The sequence below is a fragment of the Humulus lupulus genome, chromosome 1, assembly GCF_963169125.1.
Source record: "Humulus lupulus chromosome 1, drHumLupu1.1, whole genome shotgun sequence".
Taxonomy (NCBI): domain Eukaryota; kingdom Viridiplantae; phylum Streptophyta; class Magnoliopsida; order Rosales; family Cannabaceae; genus Humulus; species Humulus lupulus.
The window spans coordinates 292,127,863-292,147,638 of NC_084793.1; the positions used below are offsets into that span (position 1 = coordinate 292,127,863).

Genomic DNA, 19,776 nt, shown 5'->3' on the forward strand with positions numbered 1-19,776 from the left:
AGGGTTTCAAATGTATTTTCCGCATTTTCTATGTAACCCTTTTTACTTTAAGTTGTTTTTGTTTTAAAGACGATGGGTACCCATATCCTACTTATTTTTATGAAAGTAACCTTTGTTTCTACAAGTTCATAATAAATTATGGTATTTTTGCAAATGTATGTTTTAGTAAGACTTTTTATGTATAGTTTCGTTAATGGTCCAAATAGTCTAGATTAGTGGGTCATTACATCATATACCTTGGCTATAGTCATCTGGTCGTAGACCAGGCAAGCGTTTATAGTTCTCATTGACCTTCCGGTCGGTCCAGCACTAATACCCCATATGAGTCATTCAATGCCGACCTCGATTAGATCTAATCTTTATTTGGCCCGGCGTTCATAACGTACTGCCACTTCTGACCCTTGGGTCGGTAAAACACGACCAGTGCTCAGCCCGTGGTGAACTTAAATAATAAGTCACAGCTTCACAGACGGATCTGACACCATTGTCGATTTTGACTAATAAGTCAGCGCCATACACAAGTAAGCCATGCCACCAAACATATATCACATGTCCAATATCCATAAGCAAGGTATTCAGCATGCTTACTCAACATATATCAGTACAATTAGGACTATGCATTAACACAGAGGCTCAAGCTCTGAACGATATCACACCCGGTATACAAAGCATGTCCTAATCACATGTTTCTTATGCATCATATGCAATATATCCAACAATCCAACATGCATCAATATCAGCCATGCATGTCACGTTTAATAGTCAACCAACATGCATCAAGAATAGCCATGCATGTCATACGTAATAATCAACCGGCATGCATCAGTAATGACCATGCATGTCATACTAAATAATCAACCAACATGCCTTGATAATAACCATGCATGTCACATATACACAGGGTGCAGTTTTATTACCTCAGATTCGAGCTAGAACCAATATAAGAACGATCCTTGAGAACGATCAACCTTTAAGCCCTTAGCGGTCACCTAATCATAACCACGTATGGAACACCATTAATAACATGATAATCAAAGGTTCCACACCAATATCTAGCCCCCAAGAGGTCAATCCAAACTAATCCAAGTAGTAGGGACACTCCTGAGGCCCATAACTAAGTTCCCGGGGTCAAAACGAGCAAACAGGGTGAAAACAGGGCAAGGGCTGCGGCCCTAGCACCTTGGGCCACGGCCCCCAGGGTTCTCTGAGGCAAGGGCCGCGGCGCCCTCCATCAAGGGCGGCGACGCCCAGCGAAGACAAATTCCTGACACTTGCTTCTTCGAACTAGGGCCGCGGCGCCCAAGAACAGGGCCGCGGCCCCCAACCCTGGGCCATTCCCAAACGTGTTTTAAACACTCCAAACCCTCCAAAAACATACCCAAACATTCCCCAATCATCAAATCAAAGTTCCCAAGCTTTCCAATACTCCAAAACCCTCAAAACCCAAGGCTCAAACCAACCAAAAACTCAACAATTAACAAAGTCCAATTCTAAGCTTGGAAACTTTAAAAACTTCAAACTTAGATTACCTTTGATTGGGTTGTTTCTCGTCAAATCCTTCGGTTAAGAAGCTTCTAATATTCCCTAGGATCGCTATGCCTCGACCCTCGCTTGATTCCGACTCCTAGAACTCAAGATTTCCTCAAAAAGGCTCAAACGATAGAACAGACTGTTTTGAGAGAGAACGAGAAGTTTCTAACGTACGTTCTTATCAGGGAAGCTACTTCAAGCTTAAGTAACCTCAAATAAAACCTAGTGCTCGGGGTCCCGAAAACACCCCCGGGGACACTATAGTCAAAACTTCCAGAATTCCATCCTGATCTCAAATACTCCCAATCTATCGCCAAATAAACATTTCTATTACCTCGAAATTGACCCCGTTATGACAAAACCGCTAATCCATTATATATGACCGTCTCATGCCGAATAGCTCAAATATATCTCCATAATAATGAAATCTCATTCACAAATTACAGTATGCACCCAATTTACAAATATGCCCTCAACATGCCAAATTACCAAAATGCCCTTATAATAATAAATACACCCATATGCATGCATTCACCATCATATAATAATATAATTCACGTAAACATGCATATAATCATTATATATCATATTAAATCAATTATGGTCCTCCCGGCCTCCTAATCAAGGTCCTAAACCTTATAGGAAATTTGGGGCATTACATTTAGTGTTTTTGAGGTTTTTGGAGACTTTTTACGAAATAACATTAAAGTTTAGTGGGTCTACTTATGTTACTGCTAATAAGTACTTCATTAAGATCTGCAATATGCAACAAGAGTTGTATGACTTAGCAGCTGACGATGATGAGCATGAGTTATTGAGGACAATGGCAATGAGCATGAAACTAAAGTATGAAAAGTATTGGGGAAAGCTTGATAATTGCAATGAGGCATTTCTAATTGCCTTAGTCCTTGACCCAAAATACAAGCTTGACTATCTCAGTCATTGCTTTAGTGCTACTTATGATGAGATGACGTGCAAAGAGATGGTGAAAAGGGTAGAGAAGACAATACGGTCAATGTTTGATCAATATAATGAGACAACATCAAGTCTTCATCCATCGACATCTATGACTTAGCTACAGTCAACCTCTATTGTTAGTGCTTCATCCACCTTCGTCATGCCTGTTAGTGGTCGACCTAGTGCCAACAAGAAGTCACGAAATTTGCATGATGAGTTTGTGGCACGGAGATTAGAGAAGGATGATGGAATGACAAAAAATGAGGTCGATAAATATTTGGAAGAGGAGCCTGAGCGACCAAGTGAGAATTTTAATGTTTTGGGATGGTGGGATAGTAGTGGGTACAAGTACAAGATCTTATCACTTATGGCTCGTGATGTGTTAGCTATACCGGTTACCACCGTTGCTTCTGAGGCAGCATATTCTATAGGAGGTCGAATTTTAGATCCTTTTAGAAGCTCACTAAGCCCAAGGATGGTCGAAGCATTAATTTGTCTCAATAACTGGTGGAGCGGATCACATCAACCCATCATTGTTTGAGACTATATGGATGAAGAAGAAGTGCTTCAAACCTCAGAGTATCTTGAGTCAGGTAGTTGATTTTTATTACATTTTATTTGGATTTTCATAGTCTAACTTGCAACTAATAACTTATAAATATTTATTTTAAGTGTGTGAATGTTTTATAACCTAATATTTATATATTTATATTAATAATATTTGTAGAGATGACCAATGATCCTACAAGTGCTGCTGGGCCAGCTTCATCCTCTGTCAATTTTGAGTCTTCAGCCTCATCTACACAACAATCTACGAATTGAAAGAATTGCTTGTAAGAATTTATTCGTGCATGCCTTTACTTAGTATGTTGTTAATTATTATCCCTGGTTTCTTTTCTTTAATAATTTTTTTTATTTGAATTTTGAAAGGAACGGAGGAAAGGGCATGGACTTTCTTTGTATTTTGAATTTTCATGGACTTTATGTTTATTTATGGTTGTGGACTTATGGATTTTACTATGGTTTTGTAGTTAACTAGTTATGTAATTTAGTTTATTATGGACTTTATCTTTGTTTATGGTTGTATTTTGGGACTTTGACATTTTTTATGTTTGTAATTTGCAATTCAGACTGTGTTTGTATTTTAAGTGTTTTTGGACTTTTGATTGACATTATATTTTTTCAAAATTTTTAACACCGACCCAATTTGTAAAAACAAACTATAAAAATTTTAAAAGTGTAAAAATATGGTATTTTTGCAAAATTGGGCTTTTCGGCCCAAAACCCAGCAGGCCCAGCTCAACCCAACCCAAAAAAACCCGAAACCCGAAAAATTTGGATCGATTTCAGTACCCATTTTCTCCACCCGAAACATGCAAAACCCGAACCCGAAAATCTGACCCGTGTGCACCCCTAGTGAATTTCATCTGACCCGCACTCTCCCTGATCTGAGTGACAAGACCATGGAGAATCTAGTTAACAACTTGCATTCCAGAACTAAAACTCAACACGTTAGTCCTCAAGCTCCAAGGGCACTCGAACCAAACCGCTACTACCAAGGAGCAATGAAAGAAACAGTGCATCAACAAATCAGGACCATTCCCAAAAACACACACAACGTGGAGTTACCAAAGACCGAGGCCAACCTCTCACCAAAAGGAAGTGCATTAGAGGCCACCTTCCAAAGAAAAAGTTTTAATCTATTATGCATCTGAAAATTCCACAGACTCTTCCATAGAGGATCAGGAGTCGATGGGAGAAGTTGGTAATTGCCTTATACGCACGTTTTGTAATGAACTCACTCGAGGATAAACTTCTCCAAAAAAGTATATCTTTCAAGCCATTGGAGATAAGGTAAATAGACGGTATCTTGTCCGCAAGGGCAAGTTTGAACAATAACCTTAACTGATCTTGATCCCAACTTCCATCCTTGCGAATAAGGGTTTTAACAGGAGACCCAGCCTCACCGGTCCTTGGGTTCATCATGCCTTGAACTAACTCAAAATCCATAAAATGAATCCAATTTGGTGCCCAAATAGAGGCCTCTTTACCATCTCCAATTCGATAACAAGATTCCTTTCTCAACAAACCTTTCATGCTCCAAATACCACGAGCAATGAATGAGGTTGAGTGGGGAAGAGAGGATTCCCAAAACCCAATACTACCACAATATCTCTTCCAAAAAATGTCAACCCACAAACATTCTTTCCTACTAGCAACCATCCAAGCCAGTTTCATAATAAGATCCCTGTTGAAATCCTCACAACGTCTTAAACCCAAACAGCCCAGCACTTTGGGACGACAAATCTTATCCCAGCTAGCAAGAGCCATAAATATGTCCTTGTCCAAAACTCCCACCCACCATAACTTCCTAAAAGGCTTATCCAAATCAGCACACAACCCCTTGGGCATCAAAAAGGAAGACATAGAATGCACTGGAATACTCAAAGCAACCACATTTATAAGGATAGTACGACCTTCCTGGGATAGTAAGTTTCTACGCCACCTTTCCAACCTTTTCACCACTCTCTCCTTGATGAAGGTGAAATATTGCCTCTTGTTTTGTTAAGAAATAGGGGATTACTAAGGAACGTAGCCTTGTCATCCATGAGTCTGAACCCCAACTACTCCCTTCAGAAGTAACTTGTCTGTCAATCTAGTATTGTCTAAAAAAAGAACAAAAGATTTGGAGATATTGATTAATTGCCTGACCATTTACAATAAAGATCAACACACCTCATAACCGCCTTGACCTCCTGATCCTTAGCTTTACAAAACAAAAAGAAATCACATGCATATAAGAGATGAGAGATGGGAGGACAGTCCTGAGAAATCCTGAAACCTGTTATATTGCTTTTCCTTTCCTCCATGTGAATAAGCCTAGATAGAATCTTGCTACACATAATGAAAAGATAAGAGGAAAGCAGATCCCCTTGGCAAAGGCCTCATTTTGGCTTAAAGTCTTTGAGAGGACCTCCATTGAGGAGCACCGAGAAGGAGACCATCGAGATGCAAAGGGACACCAAATAGCGAACCCGCTCAGAGAACCCGAAAGCTTGTAGCACCTTGTCTATGAAACTCCACTCCAAACGATCATAAGCTTTGGACATGTACAATTTAATACCAAAGTCCCCAATTATGTCGGTTCTCCGCTTCATAGTATGAATGATCTCGTGAGCCAGAATTGTATTGTCGGCAATCCAACACCCAGGGATGAACGCAGATAGGACCAGAGAAATCAACCCTATAAGGGTTCTGCTCAATCTACTGGCAATAATTTTGGATATGACTTTATACACCACATTACAAAGACTAATCGGTATATAATCGTTTAATCCTTGGGAGGAGTTAGTTTTCGGGATCAGGACAATAAATGTACGACTCGCCAAACGACGAAGTATCCCCAAAGTAAAAAGCTCTTTAACAGCCCCAACAAGATCCACACCCACAATGTCTCAATAATCCTTGTAGAATTTAGCGGGCATACTGTCAAGCCCCAACAGTTTCAAAGGGTCCATGCCCCAAACCGTCTTCTTCATTTCTTCGAAACTAGGACATTTTGTTAGGAAAATATATATTTGCATCAATGGAAATGGTAAGAAATTTACAACTCTATGCAAAAATACAATAGACAATGATTGATTAAATAAAGTGTTACAACTCTATAACTGAAAATACAAATAAACAAAATAAGAAATAGAAGTAGAGAATAGTGAAATACAACTCTAAACAAAAGATACAAATAAAGTGAAGGGTTTGAAACAAAAGAAACAAAGATTACAACTCTATACAAAGATACAAGTAAATATAACAAGAATAATGAGAAGAGAAGCAATAGAAGAAAAATAAGAACAAGACCAAAACAATAAGAAAGTTCTCACTCACACAACCAAAGTGAAGAGTGTTGGGGATTACCAACTTGAACAAGGTTTGAAACCTTTGTCCAAAAGCTTATTTCCCCTAACTCAAGCACAAAGGGATCTCTACAGATTTTGGAAATGCTTTCTGGAATAATCAAGCCTCTAGATGTTTTCTAGCCAAGTGCTCTATTGGATAGAAAAGTTGTGTCTTTCAAGTGAGCAATAGGCTCCTATATATAGAGTTTTGAGACACCCTTTGAATTCAAATTCCATCAACCCCTATAGTTGTTACCAATGATTAATTGGATGTTTATGGAATTAAAATAGAGATTTGGGCGTTACTTGGCTATTGGAAACGTTCAAAATTGGATAAAATCGAAGTTTAGAAAATGTTGTCAACCGCTCAGGCCACGGCCTGAAAAACACTGGCCGCAGCCCAAGACTTTTTTCCAGCAACCAATTTTCCAAATTTGCCAAAACGTTCCAAATTCATTCCCACTTGATTTTGTAACTTCCATACACATTATGGGAGTTAAAATCACATCTCTAACAGTCATTTCACATATGGCTTTATGAAATTCATCTCAATATTGTGTAACAACAAATCTACACAATAATGAGTAATATTTGGAAGTTACAAATTTGTAATTGAAATTGTAATACCAAATATGTTACATATTTGGATATTTCACATATATATAAATAATGTAGCTCTCTATTATATGTTAGAATATGTGACACTCTTTGTCACATTCATTTAATCTAAAACATTATATTATAAAATAATATAATATTACATTATATTATAAAATAATATAACACATTTCACCAACATTTTATTTTTATCTGTACTAATAGAAGGTTGGACTAACTGAAATAGATCCTGAAGACCCTGAACTGAACATAAGATCATCAACTCATATGACATTGGACATCTTAAGGTGTCAAATACCAATACTCATATTTTAATCCTAAGCTCACTCTTCAAATGTACATTTTCGGTGCGAAGATTTGGCCCTAATAAGGTGGGGATTCTCCATTCCAAAGAAAAACTATTTAAAAATATGTATTATATATTTTTAATTTATTAGGTGATGTTTGGTTGGAGATAATAAAAATAGAGGAATACGAATATAATAGAACAAACATTAATATGAATAAAAAAATTATTAATTTTTTTCAATCTTGTATTGGAATAGTCATTCCACCAAAATAATGGAAAAATCATTCCATTGGAATGACATTCCAATACTCTAAAATGCACCCAAACAAAGAAATGGAATGGAAATTGATTCATTTCCATTCCATTACCCGCAACCAAATAACACTTTAACTCTTTCCCAAATATTAAATATAATTTTTAGAATTTCTAAAAATAACTATAATTTTTATTTGAAGAAGACAATTATTTTTTTATGATTATTAATGCTAGTTTATACATATAATTTTTATTCAAAGCTCCTAAGAGAACAAAAATCTGGGCCCGTCACTGTGTGTACAAGTACAAAATTACTAAGGCCTTTAAGAGCAACTCCAATGGTGGCTACCCCATTAGTTGCTTAAAATGTCCAGTCATCCAAAAATATAATTTTTTATTTTCTCTCTCATCCACATCACTTTTGGCAACTTTTTCTATAAAAATGCCCTAATGTTAAGTCATCCCAAAAGTTGTCAACTATAGTCCCACACATTGTTATTTAATATATTATTTTGTAATTATAAATATTATCACACTAAATTTTTAAAATCCATATATTAATATAAATAAATATTACATGAAATTTAAATTAGACGAAATTTAAAAGAGCCTATAAAATGACATAATCATAATTAATCAATCTAACATAATTAAAAAAATGCTAATTAAAATGATTTCCAAATTTTGACCATATGTGATCCACCAAGTCCGCCTGAAGATTGCGATGAATGTTTCTATCACGAATTTCAACATTTCTTTGAAGCATTGTCGACAATAATGTTGTGCAATATGATGCATGCATACATAATATCTTTGAGAACATCTCTTTGCCAAAAACGTGCTGGTCCTCGTACAATAGCAAAACGAGATTGAAGTACTCTGAATGCTCGCTCAACATCTTTGCGTACCGCTTCTTGACATCAGGCAAATAATTTTATTTTCTCTCCTTGAGGCAGTGGGATAGTTTTAATAAATGTTCCCTACTCTGGATATATACCATTTGCTAGATAGTACCCCTTGTTGTATTGTGTGTCATTTATCGTAAACTCAACTCTCGGAACTTTCCCTTGTAAGATATTCGTGAATAATGGGGATTGATTTAACACATTGAGATCATTATTGGATCCTGGAACACCAAAAAATGCATGCCATATCTAAAGATCTTGTGACGCAACTGCTTCGAGCATGATTGTTGGTCAACCGTGATCACCTTGCGTGAATTGGCCTTTCCATGCAACTGGGCAATTTTTCCATTCTCAGTGCATACAATCAATGCTTCCCAACATGCCTGGAAAACCACACACCTACCCCATTTGAAGTAAGCGACGAATGTCCCCCGCATTGGGCCGTCTTAAATATTCGGTCCCAAAAATATCATTCACTCCTCGAACGAAATTGACTAGACATTCAATAGTGGTGGTTTCACCAATTCAAGCACACTCATCAACATAATCGACAAGCGCTTCGTATGCCAATATTCGCATAGCAGCGGTGCACTTCTGTAATGGTGAAAGCCCCCTTCTACCGACTGCATCAAACCTCATATGGAAATACTCCGAATGATTTTCTAGAGCTTGCACTATGCGTAGGAATACGTGTCTACGCATTCTAAATCTTCTTTGAAATTGATATTCTGTATACATCGGTTCATCAGAAAAGTAGTCATCGAACAAACGTTGGTGTCCTTCTACATGACCCCTATCAATGTGAGCTCTCTTTCTTCCTTGTCTTGTTGAGCTATCCCCATCCATGAGCACTTTGAAATATTGATCATCATGATCGTCAGTACACTCTGCAATTATGATATCCTCTAGACTCATATTGTTGTATGGATTTGAAGAATTTGGTGAATCCATTATCGAACTTAGAGTATATGATATTTGGGAATGAAATATGAATGAGAAAGTAAAATGAAGGATTGAATGGAGAGTTAAGTAAAAGGAAGATTGAAATTTGGTATTTATAAACATGGTGACATATATAGCCGTTAAAATGTAGCTGTTAAAATGTAGTTGTTAATATGTAGCCGTTAAAATATAGCCGTTAAAATGTAGCCGTTAAAATATAATCTAAATAATAAAGGATAATTTATTTAAATAAAATAAAATACATAATAATGTGGTTGATAAAAATATATAGCAATTACAACTTCAGAATATTATTCTTAATATAAGTACACAAGTTTTCATGATCTTTCTTTTGTTCATGAGTCATATGCGACATGTCCACGATGAGATAATCCATGTATTTTGTCATCCTATTATCTTCTGCCTCTTTCTCCTTTATCGCCACCAATTTCTCCAATGCAAATGCTTTCCGTTCACTAATCTCTATAAATCTAGTATGTGTGTCTTTTTTATCCTTCCCTTGTCTCTTTGCTGCCTTTTGGCCAGTAGGGTGCACTTCACGTACTTCATCATCACTGATATCTGCATTGGAAGAAGAAGTAAGTGCCCCTGATTCTGACACCTTTGTTCTCTTACCACCTTTTGGTTGGTACATTGTATTCTATTTTGGCTCATCCTTTAGCAATCTCCAACAATCCACAAGCAGAAAATTTGAGTTGTTATTTTCATATTTGTACAGTTGATGCGCATTCTCAAGAATTTTCTCATCAGACCAACCACTGTGATGTGCTTGTTGTACTCGTTTATAGCACCCATTGAAACGCGCAACATTTTGATTCATCTTGTTCCAATGATCTTTACATTGCCTTCTAGTTCTTGCTTGCTCCCATTTTTGGTTGGTGTTGTAGTATTCTGCGATCCAAGCCCATAAATGTGTAGAAATTTGGTCATTCCCCACAATGGCATCCTTAGATGTATTAAGCCATCCACTTATGAGAAGTATAGTGGCTTCCTTTCTCCATTTGACTTTACATTTATGCCTTGATTCATCTTCATTGTGTAGAACTACATTTTCCAACCCTTCAACACCATGTTCAGGTTGGGTTTCAGAGACAGATGTCGATGATGTTTCACGATTCAAATCAATAGTAGAATTTTCCATACTTGGCCTGTAATTTCTTGAAACCATTTCAGGTTGGTGTAGGGAAGGCATATGAAAGGCATATAGTAGTGACTTTGTTGGTGTGAAGAATGGAGCTTGTTGGGGCGTTTCAAAAGAGCCAAAATTTTGGTAAAGGTAAGAGGACATAGGATAATTTTGAGAATTTGGAAAACTTTGGTTAAATTGAGAATATTGAAAATTTGAATTTTGAGGATTAGTAAAGGGAATATTTTGAATTTTTTTATTGAAATCAGAATATTGAAAATTTGGATTTTGGGGGTTGGTATGTGGAGAAAATGATTAATTTTTAAAAACTTGAGAATATTGAAAATTTAGATTTTGGGAGTTGGTATTTGGAGAATTTGGAGAATTTTGGGAATCCATTGGTAAGAAAAGAAATTGTGTGATATTGATAATTTGGAAGAAGAGTGTATGCAATGGTGTGAAAATTGAATGAAATAAATGAGTATTTATAGAAAAAATAATAATAAAAAATTGTATGTTATAACATTTAGGGAAATCTAATATCTTCGATAATATGTATTTATAGAAAAAATAATAATAAAAAATTGTATGTTCACTCCCTGAATGAAATTGACTAGACATTCAATAGCGATGGTTTCACCAATTCAAACATACTCATCAACATAATCGGCAGGCGCTTCGTATGCCAATATTCGCATAGCAGCGGTGCACTTCTGTAATGGCGAAAGCCCCTTCTACCAACTGCATCAAACTTCATATGGAAATACTCCGAATGATTTTCTAGAGCTTGCACTATACGTAGGAATACGTGTCTACGCATTCTAAATCTTTTTTGAAATTGATATTCTGTATACACCAGTTCATCAGAAAAGTAGTCATCGAACAAACGTTGGTGTCCTTCTACATGACCCCTATCAATGTGGGCTCTCTTTCTTCCTTCTCTTGTTGAGCTACCCCCATCCATGAGCACTTTGAAATATTGATCATCATGATCGTCAATACACTCTGCAATTATGATATCCCCTAGACTCATATTGTTGTATGGATTCGAAGAATTTGGCGAATCCATTGTCGAACGTAGAGTATATGATATTTGGGAATGAAAGATGAATGAGAGAGTAAAATGAAGGATTGAATGGAGAGTTGAGTAAAAGGAAGATTGAAATTTGGTATTTACAGACATGGTGACATATATAGCCGTTAAAATGTAGCCGTTAAAATATAGATGTAAATATGTAGTCGTTAAAATGTAGTCGTTAAAATATAGTCGTTAAAATATAGCCTATCAATGTAGCCGTTAAAATATAGCCTAAATAATAAAGGACAATTTATTTAAATAAATTATAATATATAATAATGCGGTTGATAAAAATAAATAGCAATTACAACTTCAGGATATTATTCTTAATATAAGTACACAAGTTTTCATGATCTTTCTTTTGTTCATGAGTCATATGCGACATGTCCATGATGAGATAATCCATGTATTTTGTCATCCTATTATCTTCTGCCTCTTTCTCCTTTATCGCCACCAATTTCTCCAATGCAGATGCTTTCCGTTCACTAATCTCTATAAATCTAGTATCTGTGTCTTTTTTTTTCCTTCCTTTGTCTCTTTGCTGCCTTTTGGCCAGTAGGGCGCACTTCATGTACTTCATCATCACTGATATCTGCATTGGAAGAACAAGTAAATGCCCTTGATTCTAACACCTTTGTTCTCTTACCACATTTTGGTTGGTACACTGTCTTCTGTTTCTGCTCATCATTTAGCAATCTCCAACAATCCACAAGCAGAAAATTTGAGTTGTTATTTTCAGATTTGTACAATTGATGTGCATTCTCAAGATTTTGCTCATCAAACCAACCATTGTGATGTCCTTGTTGTACTCGTTATAACACCCATTGAAACGCGCAACCTTTTGATTCATCTTGTTCCAATGATCTTTACATTGCCTTCTAGTTCTTGCTTGCTCCCATTTTTGGTTGGTGTTGTAGTATTCTGTGATTCGAGCCCAGAAATGTGAAGTTTGGTCATTCCCGACAATGGCATCCTTAGATGTATTAAGCCATCCACTTATGAGAAGTATAGTGGCTTCCTTGCTCCATTTGACTTTACATTTATGCCTTGATTCATCTTCATTGTGCAGAACTACATTTTCCAATCCTTCAACACCATGTTCAGGTTGGGTTTCAGAGACAGATGTCGATGATGTTTCACGATTCAAATCAATAGTAGACTTTTGCATACTTGGCCTGTAATTTCTTGAAACCATTTCGGGTTGGTGTAGGGAAGGCATATGAAAGACATATAGTAGTGACTTTTTGGTGTGAAGAATGGAGTTTGTTGGGACGTCTCAAAAGAGCCAAAATTTTGGTAAGGGTAAGAGGACATGGGATAATTTTGAGAATTTGGAAAACTTTGGTTAAATTGAGAATATTGAAAATTTGGATTTTGAGGATTAGTTGAGGGAGTAATTTGAAAATTTTGATTGAAATGAGGATATTGAAAATTTGGATTTTGGGGGTTGGTATGTGGAGAAAATGATGAATTTTTGAAAAACTTGAGAATATTGAAAATTTAGATTTTGGGAGTTGGTATTTGGAGAATTTTGGGAATCCATTGGTTAGAAAAGAAATTGTGTGATATTGATAATTTGGAAGAACAGTGTATGCAATGGTGTGAAAATTGAATGAAATAAATAAGTATTTATAGAAAAAAAAAAATTGTGTGACAAACGGTTATAAAAAAGGTAATAAATTAAAATATTTTTATATATATGAAAGGTTACATTTATATTTATCCATTCTATATAATAAGTGTGTAGATAACAGAAATTCTACTTTAACGAAATATTCTTATATTTAATAGAATATTTTTATATTTAACTGTAATTTGTAAACACTTAAACTTTAAAAATAAAATTAAAAATTAAAAAAATTAAAATATGATATTTTTTAGATATTTTACAATGATAATTATTTAAAAATAATAAATAATTAAACAAATTAAAATATGATATTTTTTAGATTTTTTATGATGATAATTATTTTAAAATAATAAATAATTAAATAAATTAAAATATAATATTTTTGAAATATTTTACAATAATAATTATTTAAAAATAATAAAATCATTTTATAACTTAAATACAATTTAATTAAACATAAACTCACTTATTATAATAATATCATATTAAACATATAATATAATATACTGTCAAGTAGTAACAAATTATTTATAAAAAAACTAGCAACAAACTTAAATTTAAAATATACGTATAATATTTAATATTACATTAAACATATAATATATAATATCTTGTTGTTACTTCCAAATTCAAAAACTAGAACAAACATAAAATTAAACAAAAATAAATAAATAATTAAAATAAGATATTTATTTAAAATTTATATGACATTAATATAAATTTAATAAAAATAATTAATAAATTTTATAAATAAAACTAAACAAAGGTACATATTGAACATTGTTTGTATCTAATATATATATATATATATATTTATATGTGTACAATTAAAAAAAAAAAGCATCGTTGCTTGACAGAAGCAACAGTACCTTAATTTTGTTGAGACAATCAAACTCTCCAATGGTTGGTCATGTTGTCCCCTAAAATTTGGATATTTTTTATATAATATTTATTTTTATCATTTTAATTCTTAGTTTTATTTTTAATAAATTATGTATTTTGCCTTCTCATTTTTTTTCTTTTGTCTTTTGGCCCCTTAACCTTCTACCTCTGTCTCTATCCCTGCTCATGTATAAATATATATAATTTAAGAAATAGCATATACTTGTCAAAATTTCTGGAATTAAATGATAAAGAATCATGTTAGGCACCAAACATAATAAAGTAAACTACCATACTTTAGTGGTACTAATGGCAGATCCCAACACTCCACCATGACCAAGTTTTTCAATTTGAGTGTATTCTTTTTCAGAGTTTCATGGCCGCTCCAACATGATTTAATTAATCTAAGGACGCTTTCTAATTCAATGTATCTTCTACTACTTATATCTGTCCATCCATCTAGTACAACTGATTTGACACACCGCATTTGTATTTGTCTCTTTTTTTATTCTGCAATTCTTCTTGTGCATGTGTTGGTTTCTTTTCTACAGCAAGTTTATCATTTTTTTTTAAAGAGTAAAATTTTAAATTTTGAAAGAAATAGCATTTAATTTCGTTACAAATTTAAGATTACGTTAAGCATGATACACCCCTTAACTATATAGTTTTATTATTTAACATTGGACCTGTAATTTTTTTTAGAAAAAAAAAAAGCAATAAAAAATACATAAGAATATGAACTTTATTTTTGTTTTAAATTAAAATTTATTTATGAGGTGTGAAGTTGTTATGATAAGAGGAACACCCTATGATTATCCAACTAGTCATTTAGAAATTATTTTCTATTAATTAGTGAGTTTGAAATTGAATATTATCTTTCTAGAATTTTTTTTTATTAGAGTAAATTTTAGTGTTAGTAGACTTTTTGTATCTTCCACAGAAAAATTAAGAACTAAAACTTTTACTTTTTCAACACTTAAATATCATAATTTTTAATACATAAAATACTAATTTTTATTAAACCAAAATAAAATCTAAAATTAAATAAATTTATTTAATAAACCACGAAACTCAAAAGTGTTCATCATGTTGAAAATAAAATCGATACTCAAATGTTTCTTATTCATATAAAACTTCTTATTATACTGATTTTGCACAATAATCTTGTTTTGATAACTTTTTGCAAAAATGACATTTTAGATTCTAAAAAGTTATTAATTCATTGTTTGTATTCTAGACAGATGATGTTTATAAAAAAAAAAATTATGAAAAAAAAAATATTATTTTAAAATAGAGAAAATTATATTTTATATAGGTTTTTTTAATAAAGTTTGCAAAAATATGGTTTTTTCTAAAAAAAAAAAAGTTATTCTATAACTTTTTTTATGAATTTTCACTTTTATGAGTTTAGTTTCTAATATTTTTGTATAAAAGTTAGCTTATGTTATAGTTTTAATTTTAATCAAGTTTCTCATATTTAGTTAGTTAGCAATTGTGTTTTCATACTTTATTTTTTTCTTTAATAAATTTTCTCATACAAATTATAAAAAAGTATAATCCTCATATTTTTGCAAAATAGTATAATAAAAATCATATTTATGAAAAATCTCATTTAAAATAATACTATAAATGATCTATTTTCACAAACTATTCTTAAAACTATACATTTTTGGGAATTTTTAAAAAATATGGCTTTTATACTATTAATGTGTGAAAATATGAGAATTATACTTTTCTTAATTTGTACGAGAAAATCTATTAAAGAAAAAAAAATTAAGTATGGGAAACACAATTAGTAGCTAACTAAAATATGAAAAATGTCACTTTTTTTTATTATAGTTATGTTTTCTTTGATTTTGAAAGTAATTTTATTTTATTGTTTTTCAAAATTTCAATTATTTTTTCTTTTATTTTTTCTTTCATTTTTCCCTTATTCTACCAATTTTTTCCTTTTTTTTTTCTTTCCATTTTTCGATTGTTCTTCTTCTTTTTATTTTTATTCGTATATCTATTTTTTCTTCATTTTTGTCTTTATTATCTTCTCCTTCTATTTTTTTTCATTTTTCATACGTATGAGCTTCTTTTTTTCTTTCTTTTTTTCGTCTTCTATTTTTTTTCTTTTTTTTTCATTTTTATACTAATTTTTTTATTCATATTTTTTATTCTTTCCATTTTTTCATTATTTTTCTTTTTCTTCTTTTCATTTTTATTTATTTATCTGTTTTTTTTTCCTTCATCGTTTCTTTTGTTTTTTTTTTCATATTTTTTTTAGTTTTCTTTCCTTCTTTTTTCTTCATTTTTTGTACTTATTATTTTCTCATTCCATTTTTTTTCACACATATATTTGAACATTACATAATTTTTTTACTATTTTTTTCTTTATTATTGTAATTTTTTTTATAGTTTTTTCCACTATATGTAAAAAAAATTAAATCAATTTTTTCAGCATTTTGTTTTTACTATAACCCTTATAGAAACACCAAAATTTGAAAAGAAAACTAAGAAAAATATGAAAACATGAATGGGTAACCAGTTACCATGATGAGAATATTCAAATCTAGAAAAAAAAATTATATGAAGAAGATGGGAGAGAAGGGGAAGGCGGTGGATTCGATTTTTTTTTTCTATCTTTAGATTTGTGGTAATTGGTTATCTTCACGTTCTTTGTTTGTATATTTCTGAGGGTAACTAGTTACATTTACGTTCTGATATGCGTGTATATTTTTGGGTTCTTTAAGGTAACTGGTTACCTATGTTACTAAAATCATAGTTACTTCGTCTTCATTTTTTAATGAAGTGTTCTTCATCTTTTTCCTTCAAATTTTATGTTTCTTTTCATATTTAATATGAGTAACTCGGCATCTCCCTTATGGTAGCTGGTTACTCATCTTATGACAGAAAGTTACTTATCTCAGGATAACTAGTTACCTCTCCTAGTACATGTTATTTAACCTAGTTTTTTTTTTAGATAATTGTCAAAAATCAAATAAGTAATTGGTTACTTTACTCAGAAGTTGAAAAAAAAAACGTACAATCTAAAAAAAAGTTTAAAAAATGTTTATAATAAATAAAAAATAATTTTAAACACAATTCATATTACAAAAAATAAAAAATTGCAAAACAACCAAAGAAAAATTTAATATAAAATTAGTAATATAAAAAAAAATAAGCTAAAAAATTAATAAACAAATTAAAATCATACCCTTTCAAATTAATAAAGCTTGATTAAGAGTAAAATTATGGCATAAATTAATTTGTATACAAAAATATAGGAAATTAAACTCATAAAAGTAAAAATTAAAAAAAAAAGTCGTAGAATATTTTATAAAAAAAAGAATTATAATTTTGCACAATCTATTAACTATCCTATATAAAATGTAATTTTCTCTATATTTTTACCAAATATTATTGTAGATAAGGATTTAATATCACATGCATAAAATATGTTTAGCCACTAATTTTGTGAGAAGATGAGACTAGATTTTATAAATGTGAACTTGGCACAAGAATGAAATTTTTTTCATGCCTTTTTTCAATGACAAAATCATTTACTTTCAAGTTCAATCTACGAAAAAGAGTCACAATATGTATTTGACCCTAAATTATCCTTTACTATTTTTTATTTTATTTTATTTTTTTTCAAAGGGTTATCCTTTAACAATCTTAATCATTATAATTAATCAAAATAATGATAATAATATTAATAATTATTATAATAGAAACACAATCCCACCCGCACTTAAAACAACATGTTTAAGGTCTTATCACCCACGCAAAAGTCAAATAGTCAAAGCACAGAGAAAATAGTCTTAGGTGTAGTACACCGTACCGTTACTTTAAATTCCAACCGTCCGATCACCATCGTGATTGCATAAAGCTCAACACGTGGACCACCGCACAGCCTCGGGAACAAACGATGGGGATGAGTTGCCTAAATTTCATGGACGAGCCAATCAAATCACCTCACTCAACTGACTAAACCAAGTGGTTAATAACCGTTGGATTAAAATCCAACGGTGAGAACAACTAATCCAATCATAAATCGACACGTCAAGATCTAGAACGTGGGACCTATCGAATAGGAACAGGAATAGGAATAGGGGTGGGGAGTTACTTGCCGTGTGGGTGTGTGTGGAGGTTGAAATTGATCCGATGTGGGTGACGTCCGGCGATGGTGACACGGATACTTCGGTGGTCCCTCCCGTAGGGTAGTAGTCTGATAGTGTTGGATACGAGATCCTTTGGACCAATAGGAATTGAACACGTAAGAGTACGAAGTGAAAAGATATTGATAATAATATGTTTTTGGGTACATAATTTTGTGTCTGATTTGCTGGTTAAGGTGACGTTGGTTCCGATGTAACTGCGATAGGATTGATAGCGAGTGGTCTGATCCTCTGACCCACTTCATTATTACTTTTTATTTTCTTTTTTATCATCATCATCATCATACCATTAATTATTATTTTCAGTTCTTTACACATATAATTACTTGTCTTAAAAATTATTAAAAAAACATTATGAACCAAAAACTATGCTAGTCATCCTTCATGTCATAATCTCAATATATATATATATATATCTTCTTTTTTGTCGATTCATTGATAACATTTATGCAATACTTAATAATAATAATGAACACTGGATGATATAATAAAGAATTGAGTAAAGATAGATTTTTTTAGTATTTTTATAAATAGTATGCTCTTTATAATTTTTTACTTAATAATCTTTCATATATAATGTCTAATACTTTTGATTATGTCTGGATTTTTTTAAAATATAAAAAAAATTATTGTATAAAGTAATTATATATATAAAAAAATATTTTTCTTAAAACTCCATTTATCTACAAACTTTACTATACATGAATAGTATAATTTTTTTAATATATATACTATATATAAACAACGTGCAATATGCATATTTGCTTAATTTTATTTATAACATTTATTAATTATTTTTATGAAATTTATATTAATCTCATATAAATTTTGAAATAAATGTCATATTTTAATTAAATAATTTATTTATTTTTGTTTAAGTTTATGTTTGTTCTAATTTTTGAATTTGGGAGTGACAACAAGAGATTATATATTATATATTTAATGTAATATTAAATATTATACGTGGATTTTAAATTTAAGTTTCTTGGTAGATTTAAAAAAACAATTTGTTGCTAATTCACAATAAATTATATTACATGTTTAATATGATATTATTCTAATAAGTAAGTTTAAGTTTAATTAAATTTTATTAAAGTTATAAAACGTATAATTTTATTATTTTTAAATAATTATCATTATAAAATATATCAAAATATCGTATTTTAATTTGTTTAATTATTTATTATTTAAAAATAATTATCATTGTAAAATATCTGAAAAATATCATATTTTAATTTGTTTAATTATTTTTAAATAATTATGATTGTAAAATATCTCAAAAATATTCTATTTTAATTTTTTATTTATTTATTTTATTTTATTTAAGTTTAAGTATTTACACACTACCGTTAAATATAAGAATATTATATTAAATATAAGAACATTTCATTAAAGTTAACATTAAAAAAATTTAAAACTAAAAATTCCTGTTATCTACACATTTATTACACATTTATTATATAGAAGAGATATTTGTTGGA

General features: G+C 31.5%; 3 protein-coding genes across 3 annotated transcripts; all 3 read right to left on the bottom strand.

Annotated features, from left to right (window-relative positions):
* Positions 1-8,975: 8,975 nt before the first annotated feature.
* On the bottom strand, positions 8,976-9,401 carry LOC133779033 (uncharacterized). The gene has a single exon (XM_062219038.1). The coding sequence runs from the start codon at positions 9,399-9,401 to the stop codon at positions 8,976-8,978; it is 426 nt and encodes a 141-aa protein (XP_062075022.1).
* A 652-nt stretch (positions 9,402-10,053) lies between these two features.
* On the bottom strand, positions 10,054-10,581 carry LOC133779041 (glutathione S-transferase T3-like). The gene has a single exon (XM_062219045.1). It carries the CDS (start codon positions 10,579-10,581, stop codon positions 10,054-10,056), a length of 528 nt encoding a protein of 175 aa, XP_062075029.1.
* Positions 10,582-11,921: 1,340 nt separating this feature from the next.
* LOC133779046 (uncharacterized) lies at positions 11,922-12,812 on the bottom strand. The gene is made up of 2 exons (XM_062219051.1): positions 12,405-12,812; positions 11,922-12,209 (listed from the first exon to the last, which is right to left on the bottom strand). Exons 1-2 carry the CDS (start codon positions 12,810-12,812, stop codon positions 11,922-11,924), a joined length of 696 nt encoding a protein of 231 aa, XP_062075035.1.
* Positions 12,813-19,776: the final 6,964 nt, after the last annotated feature.

Coding starts and splice junctions, on each gene's coding strand:
- LOC133779033 (XM_062219038.1), bottom strand. CDS start 9,401: ATGGATTCACCAAATTCTTCAAATCCATACAACAATATGAGTCTAGAG.
- LOC133779041 (XM_062219045.1), bottom strand. CDS start 10,581: ATGGTTTCAAGAAATTACAGGCCAAGTATGGAAAATTCTACTATTGAT.
- LOC133779046 (XM_062219051.1), bottom strand. CDS start 12,812: ATGGTTTCAAGAAATTACAGGCCAAGTATGCAAAAGTCTACTATTGAT. Junction 12,210..12,404: donor ACAACAAGGACATCACAATG/GTTGGTTTGATG, acceptor CTTCCAATGCAG/ATATCAGTGATGATGAAGTA.